This window comes from Pleurodeles waltl, chromosome 9 (assembly GCF_031143425.1).
Source record: "Pleurodeles waltl isolate 20211129_DDA chromosome 9, aPleWal1.hap1.20221129, whole genome shotgun sequence".
Classification (NCBI taxonomy): Eukaryota; Metazoa; Chordata; class Amphibia; order Caudata; family Salamandridae; genus Pleurodeles; species Pleurodeles waltl.
In genome coordinates this window covers 658810834-658827690 of record NC_090448.1, presented here as the reverse complement: position 1 = coordinate 658827690, position 16857 = coordinate 658810834, and the positions used below count along the sequence as shown (strand labels likewise).

General features: G+C 47.4%; 1 protein-coding gene across 1 annotated transcript in view; it reads left to right on the top strand.

Annotated features, from left to right (window-relative positions):
- Positions 1-16857, top strand: part of PPP1R37 (protein phosphatase 1 regulatory subunit 37) — a 726853-nt gene that overhangs the window by 599576 nt on the left and 110420 nt on the right. Inside the window, exon 11 of the mRNA XM_069207728.1 lies at positions 1312-2284. Coding sequence (XP_069063829.1) covers positions 1312-2284 — 973 coding nt within the window. The remainder of the gene's footprint in view (positions 1-1311; positions 2285-16857) is intronic.

Genomic DNA, 16857 nt, shown 5'->3' with positions numbered 1-16857 from the left:
AATAACAAGGTCTGTAGAGCTCAATTCCACTGATGTGAAAGCCTCACTTCATCTCTGGCTTGGGGCGTTCTGATTTTGTACATCTGCCAGGAAGTTGCATCAGCAAGTATCTGTCCAGTCTTTGACCAGGCACTAGTGCATCAATTTTCAAGTGTATAGGGAGGGCCCTTTTTTATGCCCAGTCTGACAGGTTTTCCTTGTGTAAGCCTATTCCTCAATCACCGATATTATAAGAGTTTCAGATTCCAGTATGTTGCCTGGGGAGATTCCAATGTGAGAATTTTGTTTTTTGAATACCCACTAGAAAGAGTGTTTCAGAAGATAATTAATATTCATCAGCACCATACTGCTCACATGACATGAATCACTCTTTTTACTAAAACACTGACAAGGTTTTCTTTTTTCTTTTTTCAAAGCAATATATAACACTAGAACTCCAGTGCAGTTTCTGTTGTGTTATCAAATACCTGTAGAGAAATAAGTCGGGTCGGAGTCCGTGCCCTTCTCAGTTCTAATGCTTAAAACTGTTTTTCCGGTGATGTCACAAGGTCTGAAAACAGTTGCATTGTCAAGCCAGACTGGAAAAAAAGCAATTTGCAACCCCTGAATACAGAATCATTTTACAGCAATGGTTTGTCAGACCTTTCTTTGTAAATTGTCTTTCAGGTCAGCATTCATAATCCCAACACCAGGAGTTCTAGCTTCTGGTAACTTGCTCCAGCTAATTCACAAAGATCCTAATTCTCCAGTTTCTCATATTTGCACACTGTCAATTCCATGCCCCCCGCATTTGACAGCTTCTGGTTCAAACCTAGATCCTTTTTGTCTTTAAGGTCGACCTTCAGCTTCAAGCTGGCGTCCATCACCTAGGTTTTGCTGTTAGTGTTTGTAGTAACCCTCGTTTGTTGAACGAGGTCTCAAAATAAGAACTCTAACTGAGTCAGTGAATCGTATGGAAGTGACATATTACTCCTCAGAATCTTCAGAGCATTGAAAGGAAGATGTGCATAAAGAAAATAATCTTTACAGAAAATTATATATCATGTATGCTCAGTTTTTACACCATACTGGTATGAACTGAGGGATGTATATCCAAGTTCAATTGATGTTAGTATTGTAGTACACTTTCACCTAAAGTCCCTAAACCGGTTTTCAGCATTTCATTCATGGTGTTAGCGGGTTTCATATAAGCATTTATACTGCGGAGTTGTGCAGGCTCAATAAAGTAATAGTAACCCTGGATGTTCAAAAATAAGAAATAGTTTTATTTGAATTGTGTTGTACTTAAATTGTTACTTTTCTGTTTCTCAGGTGAAGAGTTTCATTGACACACAGAAAGCCCTGCTTGCCGAAATCCAGAATGGATGCAAACGCAACTTCATTTTGGCTAAAGAGAAAGAGGAAAATGAGCATAAAATGCAGCTCTCTACCTCCATGCCTGAGATTACCGTCACTGAGCCAGCAGCTGAAGAAGTGATTGTGGAAGACAGTAATGAAATCAGCGTAACGGAGTCTACAGAGCAAGCAGAGGAAGTAGTTGAAGTTTTAGTATCTGACCATGAGGATATTGTAAACACGGTCATAGATGAAGTAAAGGGGACAGGGGAGGCTGCAGATTGGGAGTCTGATTCCGATACAGAGGATGAGGAGGAGGCTACAGTCAAGGTCACTGATCAAAATGTGGGCACTGTGAAAACTGTTGTTCACCCGTTAGGCTCAACATCAGTTGGGAATGACACTTGCAGCACATGTGAAACTTATAATCCACCAAGCAGCCAGTACGAGAGCAATTCTGATCACGAGGGCAAAAGTGAAGGGGCGCGGACCAGGTCACCAGAGCGTGTTGATTCTGAAAGTAATGAAAGAAGAATTTCTGTCTCTAGTCCAGGACGGGGACATAAAATCTTTGTTGTGACCCGGGTGGAGAGCCCTCCTGAAAAATCAACTGAAAAGACTCATGGTTTGACAGAGACCTCTGACGCTCACACGAACCTTTCAGGTCACACGCATTGCCTTCCCCAGCTCTTGCCCCCAAAAACTCTAGCACTGGATGCTCAGCCAAATGGGAGCATTTTCAGTCCCAGGCCAGTCTCTAACCCTGATGGCACAAGGATGCCGAGCACTGACCAGGGACTGGATACAGTTCAGATTTACTCCACACATTGTGAAAGTCCAGTATCTGATGCACCTCTTCCTAATGGACTCAAGGCAGCATTTGTCCATGGCTTGCCTGATGTGTCTTCGAACTGTGACATGAAGCTAGGAAGCTGTACTGTAGACCATGGTGAGTTTTCCCCATCACTTTCTTTGCATTTTGTCTTGTTTGTTTTTGGTTTGGGAGTAATCTGAAATTAAAAAGAAGACTTTTGAAACTTCAGTTTGATTTAGCTTCTATGCTTTCAACACTCACATTTATGTTTTACCTTTATGTAGAGCGCCTAGACCTCAGCAATATTAGGGCACTTTATAATGAAACGGTCAAAAGTAGCGGTCATGCTGCAGCCAAGATGGCCGCAATGAAAGGGAGCACCGGAAAGCTCACAAAAAAAACCCTGAGATCTAAGACCGAATCTGAGAACATCTGACCAGGAGGTGCCTCGGCCCAGCGGGGGCCTGGTAGCATAAGAAATCCCTCCCCCAGCGCTGGTGAAAAGGGAGGAGACAGCCGCGAGTCGAGGCCTGTGTGGGCCTGCTGGGAGGCGAACGTGACTGGGCCCGAGAGAGCAGGTTGAAAGTGGAGGCCTGGCTGGGCTGGAGTGGGCCTGAAGCAAAGTGTTTGGACCGGCAGCTGAGTGGAGCGAAGTGGGACTGTGCCACAGTGATCCGCCTGGCCATACGAACCGGGATTGGAGAGCGGCACACTGTGCGGCCAGAGATGTCACAACTTGGAGCTGCTGTCGGTGGGGGGCCTCCCCCATCCGGCTGTATGGTTGCACCTAAAGACAGTGGTGAAACCTAGGAGCCACTCACACACACACAGTCGAATAAAATGGACAAATACACAGTGACGAGACAGGTGGTGGTGAACAATGGAGAGAGGATACGTATGAGGTGGCAGAGCCGTCGCTGGGTGCCATTATGGAAGTGATTCGAGACCTCAAGAGTTCACCCGAGCCCAAGTTGGATGCTGATATGATGGACGTCGACCTTCTGCAAACAGACTTCCACAAGATGTCCCAAAAAGTCAAATCTGCGGAATAGCACATTAACCTCCTAAAATCCACAGTGAAGCAGCTGGAAGACCAGGTTCAGCACCTAACGAAACAGGCACTAATGGCAGCCAGACTAGAGGATCTGAAAGGTAGGGCAAGGAGAAACAATATCCAGGTAGTGTGGGTACTGGGGGGGGGGAGGCGCTTGGTTGGAGGGGCCCAGCATGGACCGCTTTCTGGAAGACTTGATAGTCAACCACCTCCGCCCTAAGCAACTGTTGAAATTCTTGTCCATCGAACAGGTGCACAGGGCGGCGATACTGACGCCAAGACCAGGGCCCCGTCGAGAACCATTATAGCAAGGCTGTTAAACCACCGGGACACTATCCTTCAGGCTGCCCGCACGCATGGGGATCAAACACCACAATAAGGTTCTTCTTAGACTTTTCATTATAGGTTCAGTGTCGGAGACCAAGCTTTGACGAGGTCAAGAAGATTCCAAGAGCAAAGGACATTAAATACATGATGCTTTTCCCGGCCCGATTCCGAGTGGTGACAGAGGGCAAATCCTGGTTCTTTGTCACACTTGCGGAGCCCTAGGACTGGGTGGAGGGATGGCACACAGCAGGAAAACGCTCCCCTCCCCCCCCTCCAAGGGGCATAAAGACAAACCAGGTCACAGACTAGCAAACCAGAGACGCAGTGGCACAGCCTGCTCCGACTACGTTGGACCAGGACCCATCTGAGAGCAGCAGATGGATGCGTGCTTGGGGGGGGAGGGATTGAGGGGAAAGTCATTGTCGGACTCTGGGGTCATGCAATTGCAGGGCTAGAAGTAGTGAAGAAACACAAGTAAGGCAACTGGATGCAGCTGATTCCTGAAGTCCGAGGGCAGCGAAGGACTTTGGGGGGGGAGGGTGGACTTAGGAGGGGATTGCGGGGGAGCGGATACACGAACTGGAGAATAGATGGTGCTATCTAGATGTCAGGCAAAACAGATGTATTGTTAGATGGGCTAGATATAGGGGTTCGGAAATAGACATATACGAGAAGTTGATTAGCAGCGCCAGCCAGTCCTTAACTAGCTATGTTGATTTTGGGGCAACAGGAGCTCTGCAATTTGGGGTGGGGGTGGGTTTTAAGTCCCACTACGCAGGGTAGCAGGGGAGGGGGGTTTATGGGGGAAATTGTTCTGGGTCAGGTTATGATCCTTCAGGAAGTTTTGTTCTTGCTCGGCTGCACAGTATCCACAAGGTGGGGGCACAGCCATGAATTGGAGAGGAGGGGAGAGTTGTCAGGTCACAAATGGGTGGAAGAGGAATTGTGGCTCACTCTGACACAGTATGGAGCGTAGGAGTAAATCAGAAGTGAGGGTCATGACTTGAAACGTCAGTGTCCTTGGGAATAAAATTAAACGCACTGTAGCCTTACAGTACATCAGAAGTCATGCACTGAACTTTGTCTGTTCTGGCAAAGGCCCTAGCCAATAGAGTGAGAAAGGTAATCACAACAGTAATTTAATCTGGACAAATCAGAGTTTATGCCCCAGAGTGGCACTAGACTTAATCTCAGACGCCTCTACGGGGTTTTACACATGACGAGGTCCCTGGGCCATGAGGACGAAGTAGTGCTCTCGCTTGATGCAAGGATGGCATTTGATAGTTGTAGGAAGCTGGCTCTGTATATACTAAATCAAAATGAGATAAAGTGTGCACAGAGTCCAGGGGTTCCCCAAGAGGCTTGACAGAGGCAATAATAGATAATACTAATGCACAATTGTGGTAGTGTGGTTGAGCAGTTAGGCTTATCGGAGGCAGTTAAGCATTTGTTGTACACACACAAGAAATAGAAGAAACACACACTCAATGACAACTCCAGACCGATAGGATTTTATATAGAAAAATATATTTTTGTTACTTTATTACTAGAACCGCAAGACTCAGTTCAGAAGTAAATACTGTTGCAGGGAAGTACTTAGCATAGACGTCAATGAAACTTTGTTTCACTTTAGTCAAGTAAACAGTTTTTAAGTAAACAGAGAAAATCTATTTCAAAATGGGACACACTGCATTTTCAGAACAATTCCTGGGGGAAGAAAATAAAGTACAGTTTTAGAGGTAAGTACACGACTTACAGTTCCAGTCTCCGGGCCATTGGGGGTTCAAGTCAACCCCAAACATCCACCACCAGGAACACAGACCGGCCGGATGCAGAGGTCAAAGTGGAGCAGTTTTAACGTGGGTGCCTATGGAGACAGGAGGTTCTCTGAATTCAGTCTGACAGCACGTAAGTACCTGCGACTCAGAGGGCAGACCAGCGGGGATTAGAGAAGCACTGGAGGGGCCCCAAGTAGGCACCCACCCCACTCCCTCAGCGGCACTGGGGCGGCCGGGTGCAGCGTGCAAACAGGGCCTCGGGTTTCCAATGAAACTCTGACGGGACCCTGGGGGCCACTCAGGCACTGCAGACGAGGTCTGGGAGGTGGGGGAGAGGGGGTGGGTGTCTTGGGCACACCACCTGTCGGACAAGGAAGAGGGCCGCCTGTTGATCGTCGCTTCTCTGGGTGTCTATTTCTCCAAGGCCTGGGGGCTGTGGGTGCAGTGGGTCTTTTGGCATTGGTTGTCTTCGTCCAGAGCAGTCACGGTCACGGGGGTCTTCAGGATTCCATATGCAGGCGTCATCATGGAGGGGTGGAGAGGTCAACCCAGGGTGGTCACTTGGTCGCCGTCGCCTGGGGGTCCTCTCTGGTCGGTTGGGCCACCTGGACTTGGGCCGTGGGCATCAGGTGCAGAGTGGTTAGGACTTGCGCTTCTGGAGGTTTCTCCTTCTGTTCTTCTTTGGACAGGGCCGCTGTCCACAGGAGTTCTTGATCCTCTGTGATGCGGGCAGTCCTCTGGAGGTTTTTCAGAGGTCGCTAGACCTGCAGGACTTGTCGCTTTTCTTCTGCAGGTTCTTTGAAGCAGGAGACAGGCCGTTAGGGCTGGGGCCAAGTCAGTTGTTGTCTTCCTCCCTTCTCTGCTGGGGTTTCAACTAAGCAGTCCTTTGTGTGCGGTCATCAGGAATCTGACTAGCTTGGTTCAGAGAGCCCTTAAATACAAGATTTAGGGGCGTTTTAGGTGTCAGAGGGCAGTAGCCAATGGCTACTGTTCCTGAGGATGGCTACACCCTCCTTGTGCTCACTCCCTTTGGGGAGGTGAGCACATTCCTATCCTTATTAGCCCTGATTCTCCAAATCAAATGGAGGATTCTGCACAGAGGGTGGTCACTTCAACTCTGGGCTCCTTAGGGGTGGTCCTGGCTGAGGTGGTGACTCCTCCTTGATTTTCCTAATTATCCGTCTGGACTTGACACTAGAAGTGGGGGCTTTTTCTGGGGGCTGGGCATCTCCACTAGCTGGAGTGCCCTGGTTCATTGTAACACGAAGCCTGAGCCTTTGAGGCTCACCGCTAAGTGTTACAGTTCCTGCAAGGGGGGGGGTGTGAAGCACCTCCACCCAGTGCAGGCTTTGTTTCTGGCCTCAGAGCACAAAGGCTCTCACCCCAGGAGGTCAGATACTCATCTCTCAGTGGCAGGCTGGCACAGACCAGCAATTCCTGCACTGAAGGATTGGGTAAAATACAGGGGGCATCTCTAAGATGCCCTCTGTGTGCATTTTTTTAAAAATAAATCCAACACTGGCATCAGTGTGGATTTATTATTCTGAGAAGTTTGATACCAAACGTTCCAGTATTCAGTGTAGCCATTATGGAACTGTGGAGTTTGTTTTGACAAACTCCCAGACCATATACTTAATATGGCCACACTGTACTTACAATGTCTAAGAATGGACTTAGACACAGTAGGGGCATATTGCTCATGCAGCTATGCCCTCACTTGTGGTATAGTGCATCCTGCCTTAGGGCTTTAAGGCCTGCAAGAGGGGTGACTTACCTATGCCACAGGCAGTGTTTTGTGTGCATGGCACCCTGAGGGGGATGCCATGTCGACTTTGCCTTTTTCTCCCCACCAACACACACAATCTGCAGTGTGCATGTGTTAGGCGAGGGTCCCTTAGGGTGGCACAACACATGCTGCAGCCCTTAGGGACCTTCCTTGGTCACATGGCCCTTGGTACCACTGGTACCTTTTACAAGGGACTTATCTGTGTGCCAGGGGTGTGCCAATTGTGGAAACAATGGTACATTGTTAATGAAACAACTGTGGTGCTGGGGCCTGGCTAGCAGGGTCCCAGCGCACCCTCAGTCAAGTCAGCATGAATAGCAGGCATAAAGTGTGGGGGGTGGGAGGGGTGTAATTGCAACAAGGGCCATTTTCCTACCATAGTATAGAGTGGCCGTATCTTTTTGGGGCCTTGGCCACACTGGGTTTTTGCCCCTAGTACTGTGCATGGATACAACTCCTGGATACAGATCCCCTGACACGAATGTGAGGGTAAACAGGGCACTTTCCTGCCCATGTGCTCTCCATGTCCCCCATGATTTTTACATTAGCACCTGAGCCCATAGACTCCTGGATACGGCAGGACCCTCTGGTGCAAGGGATTGTGGGAAAGGGGGATGGGAGGAATATGTTTCCCTGTACACAGATGTTATCCTGCTGAATGCTACATGACCTGGCACCACAGTGGATAGGCTATGCCACATCTTTCAAACCTTTGATAGCTATTCCGGATATCAGATTAACTGGGACAAGTCCTTGGTCTGTCCTCTGCCAGGGGGCGCCATTACATTGCCCCCACGTTGTACTGCCTTGATGGTGACAAATGGGTTCAGATATCTGGGAATGTACACAACACACAATGTGAATAGATTTATGGAAGAGAACTTGCTTTCACAGCTGCGGTGCCTCCAGGCTGATGTCTCCCACTTGAGGAGACTGATTGGTCATGCGTGCTCTTAAAAATGATGGTTCTCCCAGTGCTACTATACTGCCTCAAAAAATAATCCTTCCCGGGTGCCGCCCACGGTGTTTCAAAGTATTAACAGCAATCTGAGGTATCTTCTATGGGTGTGGACAGTTTGTGCATCTCTCTGACTAAGCTCCAGAGAGGTGTCCGCAATCCCAGACATACGAGTCTACTATTGGGCGGCTCATCTGACTGGGTGTTTGTGGAATGGGATGAACCGGCATTCCGAGTAGACAGAGTGGCAATGGGAGGCCAGGGATACCCATTGATCCTATATGGCAGAAGACAGATGGACCCAGCTGCCATTCTATACTCAGTCAGTGTTGAGGGCCTGGAGGGAGGCCAACAGATTCTTGGGCTGGGAGGGTAGCCTTACAAACAGAACCCCATTGTGGGAAGTAAACTGCTGCAGGAGGTTGGGGAAACTCCATGGTTTCAGGAAATGGGAGCTGATTGGGATAGAATACCTGGGGGATGTATGGAGGGGAGAGGTGCTGCTGGCATTTGAGGACCTGGAGAGGGAATAGGAGATGGGAGAGTCTGTAACACTACAGATTCTTACAGCTAGGGCATACGTTGCACAGGCACATACTGGAGGGGGAACAACTGCCAGAGTTGTCTCTGTTGGAGGGTAGACTGCTGTCAGAGCCCATGGTGAATAATGCCATCTCCCTGACATACAGGAAAATAATGAACAACTCACCAGATCCTATGCGGTCAATGCAGGTGGCATGGGAGGGCTATCTGGGGAAATATCGAAGATGAGGATTGGGTGGAGGCAGTTCAGAGCCCCAGAGGGGTAGCCATTCGGGCCTGCTTTTGACTGATACAGCTAAGGGTCCTACATAGAGCATACTATTCCAGATCGCGGCTGCGTAATATGGGACATAGTGATTCCAATCTGTGTACGAGGCTGTGGGGAGGTGGGATCCTTTTTTCACATCCTATGAGAATGTCCGGAGGTTCAAGGATATTAGTTTAAGGTTGTAGAAATCATGAGCAAGGTTACAGGGCTGCGCATACCGCTGGAGGCTAGTTTGTTGGTCCTGGGCATCACGGATGACGAGAGGTGGCTCAGGTGCAAAGATTTTGCTGCAGCTGGCAGCCGGGGTTGCCAAGCGGAATATTACAAGGGGGTGGGGAGCGAGTAAACCCCCAGGGGTTTCGGATTGGGTGCGGTACATAGACTGGTGCCAGCAAGCTGAGCTGGTGGTTTACAAAAGCAGGGGTTGCATGAAGAAGTATGTGAAAATATGGTCCAAGTGGGTTTCCTATAGTGGCACTGGGGGATAACCAGTGGAGGAGTGAAAGTGACTTCCCTGGGGCCGGGGTGGGGGAGTATGACGGGTCTGTAGTATTAGACCTGTGGGATTATGATGGTAAGGTTGCCAAGTAACGCTGGCTAGTTCATTGATGATATTGTATACCTCACGCATGATGTTTTCAGCGTGGTCATGATGTGTTAAAACTGAATGCTGAGCATTGTGTGAAATAAAAATGTTTTTTAAAAAAGTAGCAGTCACATCGAGATGAAGGGAGGAAAAACATCTTAACCAACAACTGAGCTGCACTGTACAATGTTTTTTCATTGTGTACCGAGTATAGATGAATTCACGTGGTGAAATCTGTAGAGTGAAAATGAATATCAAAGAAACCTTTGTATTTCTGTAATGGGGGCACACAATGGAGTTTAGGGGCAGTGGGTATTTGTACATCTCTGAAATTGTGGGTACCTTTACTAGCATATGATTTAGAGGGTATTTTGTAAAATGTCTTCTTTCTTGCACATTGATTTACATTTTGAATGCACAAATGCAGCTAAATCCAATTGGTAATAACAAATGTTCTACTATTCTGTGCTCCCACTTATCTTCTGATAAAAATGGTACCTCACTTAAGAGGATAGGCCTAAAGACCATGACAGGAAACGACCCAAAACGAAACAAGGATAGATCAAATTTTTCCACTCAAAGCTGGCCCTTTTTTGTATTTTGTAAAAAGATTTGCAAAGTTGGCAGCTGTGGCTTTTGGGCTGTAGTTCAGCCAGCACCTAGGGAAACCTAGCAAAACAACAAATTTTTAAAAACTAGACACGTTGGGCAATCCAGAGTGGGGTGACTTCTGTAGCAATCTCCAGGTTTTTTTTTTTACCCAGAATTCCTTGCAAAAAAACACTCTACTCACATTCTGTGATGGAAGGTTCTGGAATTTGTGGGGTGCCACAAACCTCCTTCCACCTAGCATTTCCCCAAGTCTCTTAAAACAAAATGGTACCTCCCTTCTGTGGGCAAGCCTCGTGCCCACAACAGGAAGGAACGCAACATAGACATCTCACTTGGCACTGAATAAGGACCCTTTTTTATTTGAAGGTGGGGCACTTAGGAAAACCTAGCAAGCCTGCACATTTTTGAAAGGTAGACAACAAGGGGAGTCCAGTGGTGCATGACGTGTGTGGCTCTCGCTAGGTAATTTTACCCTCAATCCCTTGTAAATGTCAAACTTTGGTTAAAAAAAAAAAAAAAATCTCACATTTCTGTGATGAAATGTTCTGGAATGTGTGTTGAGCCGCAAAGTTCCCACCACCTTGAATTCCCACATGCCCCCCATTAAGAACTGATCCCCACTTGTGTGGGTAGGACAAGACACCACAACACAAAAGGTGCTAAAGCACTGCATTGATAGATAAGCAATAGGGAGGGGTAGCAGTGGTATTTGGGGACATTCTGTGGCGCAATCCACAAACCACAGACATTTTTTTTAAACTAGACAACCAGGGGATTCCAAGGTGGTGTGCCGTGCATGGCTCCCATGAGGTTTTCATACCCACAGTGCCTTGCAAACCTCAAACTTTGCATGAATTCGCACATTTTTCTTAAGTTCCTGTGATGGAAACTTCCTGAATCCACAAAATTGCTACCACCCAGCATTACCCCACGTGTGCCAGTACAAATGCTATGCCACTTGTGTGGCTGGGCCTGGTGCCTGCAAAAGGAACGGATCATGCCAAGGTCAATGGTAGCCCATATTGGTGCAGCATTTTTATCAACACTAGTAGGGGTAGAGCTGGGTGGTAGCATTTTTGTGAATTCTTTCAGATTTCAGAAGTTTCCATCACAAAAATGTAAGGACAAAAGCATGATTTCAGGCAAAGTTTGAGGTTTGCAGTGCATTGTGGGTACAGATACTTCATGGGATTCATGCACAGCATACAACCCTGGAATCTGCTAGTTGTCCAGATTTAAAAAATGTCTCTGGTGCATAAGTTTCCGTGGGTCACAGCTGAGCACTGACCCAAATCCCACAGCTACGCCTGTCACTGATTTTCACATTGTGCTTTAGGGCCTTTTGTGTCATGGTCTCTTGGCCCACCCACACAAGTGAAATATTGTTTTTTTTTTATCGGGACACTTTGGGGAATGTGGGATAGTAGTAAATGTGTGGCTCCTTACAGGTTCCAGATGCTTTCTTCACAGAAGTGTGGGAGTAATGTGTAGTTTTAGTCAAAGTTTGAGAATTGCAGGGCATTGTTGGTAAGAAAATGTGGTGGGAGCCATGTGAAGCACACCACCTTGGACTCCCCTGGGTGTCTAGTTTTCAGAACTGTCTGAGCCTCGTAGGTTTTCCCAGGTGGCAGCCTACCCAAGCCCTAAAAGTGCAGCCGTTCACCATTGCAGGTGGGACAATACTGGGAGTTAGCCACGGACTGCTGTCCCATATGTAAAAACACCACCCAAAAGAATCAAATGTCATTTTTCTTGCCAGTAAGATGGGATTTTTTAATTCACAGGGTAGCAGAAAGACTGTTGAGGCTTTTAGGGGTGAGGATTGGGCCTCATGTTAGGATGGGCCAGACCCTCCCCATTATTTTATTAAAGAACAAGTTATTTACCTTTGGTAACGCCTTATCTGGTAGATAGGCTATTTAGTTGCAGATTCATTACCTTAGAACTAACCCCAGGTGTCAGACTGGATCCAGAAATATTTTCGTGTGCAGTACCCCCTGCGTGCCGGTAGGTGGCATCATTTGGTCCGCGTGGCATTGTCTGTGTCATCTGCCCTGGAGGTGATGTGTGCGGTACCTATATAGGCAGTACCCCAGCGTGCTGCCATCAGTTTGTTTTTCACAGCTTTCCATGCCAGAAGAGTACTGACCACTGGTGTGAAAACTAGTGCCTTAAAAGGGGGAAAAGCCCTGAGTCTATAAATCAATTTGCAGAGTGATGTGGATGGGTAAGTTGGTAAGGAATCAACTGCTAGATAGAGATTCTACCTGATAAAACGTTACCAAAGGTAAGTAACTTGTTTGTCTGATAGAGACTTACAGTCGCAGATTCCTTACCTTAGAATAGATACCCAGGCAAAGCCTTCCAGGAGGAGGGGCTGTGAAACAGTTTCACACTAGAAAGTCCTGGAGGGCTGAGAGGACAAAGTGTACGTCCCTACGATCCTGACTGTCCAGGCAGTAGAGCTTGTCTGGAAAGATGTAGATGACAGAACCTGGAGCTCGCTGACCGTCCGGGCAGATGTTATTGCAACTTGAAAGGCTGTCTTGATAGCAAGCAGCCTGATAGGACAGTTGTGGAGCGGCTCAAAAGCAGTGCACAGAAGAAATGGCAGGACTAAATATAGGGCCCACTGAGGCATGATGAAGGGTGAAGGTTGGAAAGCAAGTGCTGGAAACCTTTGAGAAGCCTATGTACAACAGTGGACTTGAAAAGGGATGGCTGATCTGGCAACCACATAAATGCTGAAATGTCAAAAAGATAGCCTTTTAAGGTGCTCAAAGCAGAGCCCTGCTGGGAAAGGGGAGCCGAAAGGGAGGCAACTTGTATTTCTGCACACCATGCTACAAACTGGCCCCACTGACAGGCGTATACTGTCTTCATGGGGTGACGCCTGGATCCCAAGATGACATTATAGTCGTTGGGCGGAAGGTCGAAAGCTATCTTTTGTGGCCGCTGAGTCTCCATGCCTGAAGGCGGAGAGTTGACGGGTTCGGGTGAAGAACCCTGCCCTGCTGCTGCGACAGACAATCCCTTCTGAAGGGGCAGCCAGATCGGAGGACAGATGACCATGCTCAACAGCTCGGGATGCCAGACTTTCCGAGCCTATTCCGGAGCCACAAGGATAACGTGAGCCCAGTTGTTCCTGATCTTCTTGAGAAGTCCTGATAGGAATGGTATTGGTGAAAAGGTCTACAAAAGGTCTGAGTTCAACTCGAAATGAATGGCATCTGAGTGAGAGGTATCTTAGTAACTCCAGTGCACAGAGCTTCTAACCAAGAATCTCTACACTACTGAAAGAGACCTTGCACCACCTCCAGATGGAGAGCTCCATTTGTGATCCACTAGACATCTTAGGCTCAGTTTGTCTGCTCTGGTGTTCAGAGATCCCACGTGGTGTTGAACCACCAGGGAAATGTTCTGATGTTCCGGACGTGTTCAGAGATGCAGGACCTAATGATGAAGGGTCTAAAATCCCACCAGCCTTGTTTGTTGCAGTACCACATTGCAGTGGTGTTGCCTGTGATCACCTGCACAAGCCTTCCTTTGATGGAGGGTGGAAAGGCTTTCAGTGCTAGTTGGATTACTCCGAGGTCCAACAGGTTGGTGTGGAGTTTGGATTTTGCTATAGACAAGAGGCCTCTGATTTCCAACTCTCCCAGATGGCAGCCAAATCCCAGGTGAGGAGCATCTGTCACTAACATCAGATCTGGTTGGGGAAGGGAGAGGGGTCTGCCGCTGACTTAATCGTGGTTCATTAACCACCACTGCAGATCTTTTGCAGTGCCATCCAAGATCTGGGCCATGTCTGAGAGATTACCCTGATGGTGTGCCCATTGAAACTCCAGGTCCCACTGCAGAGCCTGGATATGTCAGCTGGCATGTCCCACAAGCAGGATGCAGGAGGCCATGAGGCCCAGTAGCCTCAGAATAATTCTCACCAAATTCCAGCATAGAGTCTGAAACATTGGTATCATAGCCTGAATATCCTGGACTTGCCGTTCGAGAAGATCAGCCTGAAACTGTCTATAACATGTCAGATGAAAGGGTGCGTCTGAGAATGGGTCATGTGTGACTTCGCCATGTTGATAGTGAACCCCAGTGAATGCAGGAGATCTGCTGTAGTTGGACGTAGGAGATGACTGCTTGGGACGTGCTTGCCTTCAACAGCCAGTCCTCAAGATATAGGGGAAGGCTTGCACCCAAGATCTCTGCAGATGAGCTGTAACCACCACCATCAACTTGGTTAACACCTGAGGGGCGCTGGTAAGGCCAAAGAGGAGCACAGAGTACTGAAAGTGCTTGTGGCCTACTGTGAACTGCAGGCAACATCTGTCTGCAGGCAGGACTGGAATGTGGAAGGATGCTTCCTGCAAGCCCGGGCGACTTCAACTGCAAGGATGATAAATTGATCAGCAGCTCTTCCAAGGTCCTTCCTCTTGAGTGAGACCGAGACCTTTGCGGCATCGACTGTTGAGTGGCAAGGAGCTTGAGGGACCACTCCCTCAAAGCATTGGGGTTCGTGGCACGACAATCAACGCAGGTCTTGGCGTTGTGGTCGAACTTGAGACACTAGAGGCAGACATGGTATGGGTCTGTCACTGATATTTGCCTGTGACAGGCGCCACAGGGCTTATAACCAGCCTTCTTTGCAGACCTTCCTGCCACACCAGGTGAGAATGTCTCATAAAATCTTCAACAAAACCTTGAAAAAGGTCAGTCAAAGTTACAGGGGGTTGCTCTTCTGATCAGTGCTGATTGGGGTGGAAAGAAAAGAACTGACAGCGAGCTGGGGTGGCGCTTTTACAGGCACCACACACTTTCCGACGTGGACGGTGCCACACTTAGCGAACCACCTACCGGCGTGCACCTGTTGTATGTGGGGGGCCTCAAGGTTCCATCTTAACCCGTACCCTTTTTTAAATTTGTATGGAGACACCGCGTGCTGCACAAAGTAGTATCTCAGTACATCAACAGGCTGATGATACACAGCTGAGAGTAGTAATGTTTTGAGACAACTCTGAAAGCCTACCTGTGGAAACTTCTATCATCAATGTTACGCAAGTGTGGTGATTCTGAATCCTAAAAAGAAAATATTTTTGCTCCATAGTACAAATGACATAAAAGCAGTATGTCAGCTGGCTTTCAGACTTGTAGTGAGTTGGTTGTTTCTCTCATGCCAGTCATCAAAGGGAAATCTCTGAGTATCTTGCCAGGCAAGCAGTTGACGATTCTTGAGTTGCAATTCACCTGGGACAGCTATTCCCTGTTATTATGACAATGAGCCAGACCCTAGCCCTGCTGCTCACTAGTGGAGAGTTCGAAGATTGAGCAGTGTTCAGTTGCCTTTATCAGGAACGGCATATAGTTCTAATCTATGAGGTATTTTTTTTTATTTTCCGTTATGCTGGATGGTAGGTGCCTATGTTGCTTGAAAGAGGACTCTTCCACCATTTCCACCTCAACACCTGTCTCAGAGGCGCAAGGCTAGCATACCTAATAATGTCTGTGGGTATGAAGGAGTACCTATAGTGTTTCCTGATCGTTTCCCAGTGTATTGAGAACTCATTATCACCGTACAAGAATTGTGTGAATTCTGAGAGGTTTATGTGCATTTCAGCAGTCTGGTTTTCACTTCTTGTTGTTGCTACCTAGTTGTCATCGTCTGTCATAAGGTAAGCTATTCCTAGCCCAACCTCATTCATATTTCCTTTCTGGTGTGTGATGTAATTTTTTTGTATAAGCTGGACAGGGCATTTAAGGACGTGACTGAAATTTTAGCACACAAAGATTTGTTTACACAGGAACATTTGCATCAGTTTTCCTGGGAATCTGACATGAACATTGATTGAATGGAGAACAGGTGTAGAGAGGAAGGATCTGGGTAAGTCAGTTGTAGCATACCTGTGGGGGAGTAGAAGTTAGTAATGTAAGCGTTTACAAGGTTGTGCTACATGCGTTACACGCTTAAGGAACAGAGATGTGATCTTATTGTGCTGTAGCAAACTCTGCAGCTTGGTTGAGGGTTGACTGTTCATTGTATGAGCTATTGTGAAATGGCTGGGTGCAGTAGTGTACAGTACAGTAGACAGATGGACGCACATGGGTGGATTTGTAGATGCTGAGCATGAGTGCCAGAGATTTGCTCCAATCAATGCACAACAAACAGTAAGTGCAGCTAATAGGAAAGAGGAAGTAAGCTGTGTACCCATAAAGCCTACAAGCCCTCAGTCATATTTGCATAACAGAGAGTTTGTTACAATGGGTCATTTCGGGACCATTTGTTCTTTAGATTACATTGACTTAAAGATGTGACTAATAACTCGTCCTTTTAGCATAATAGATTGTAAGAGATGGACAAGGGAGACGCTTTGATACTCCTAAAACTGTTGCGCTTGTTTTGTCAGTAAAGGACAGTCCATGCAGTCAATGTACTGAAGTTGACATTTTCTGCTATAGATTTATCTTAGTAAACTGGTGGTCTTAAGGCATTGTATTTGTCTTCAAATTGGGTGGTACCCAATGTCTGCAGCTTTGCATGCTGGCATTAGTTGTGACATTTTCTCCTCTAAAAGATGTCTGACAGCTACTCACCTGGCAATAGCTCTGAATTGCCCAGCAGACTCACTCAGCAGGTTAATATACACCAATTCTTACCACTGGGAACTCCATCAGGATGTGTTGTCCTTTTCTCAACACATAAGTTATATAGCAGCCAGACACTCTCATGTCCTTCTCCAATGTAAAGCGTCTGCAGATTCCTTTATAGATGGGTACGAAGAACTTTTAATGGACA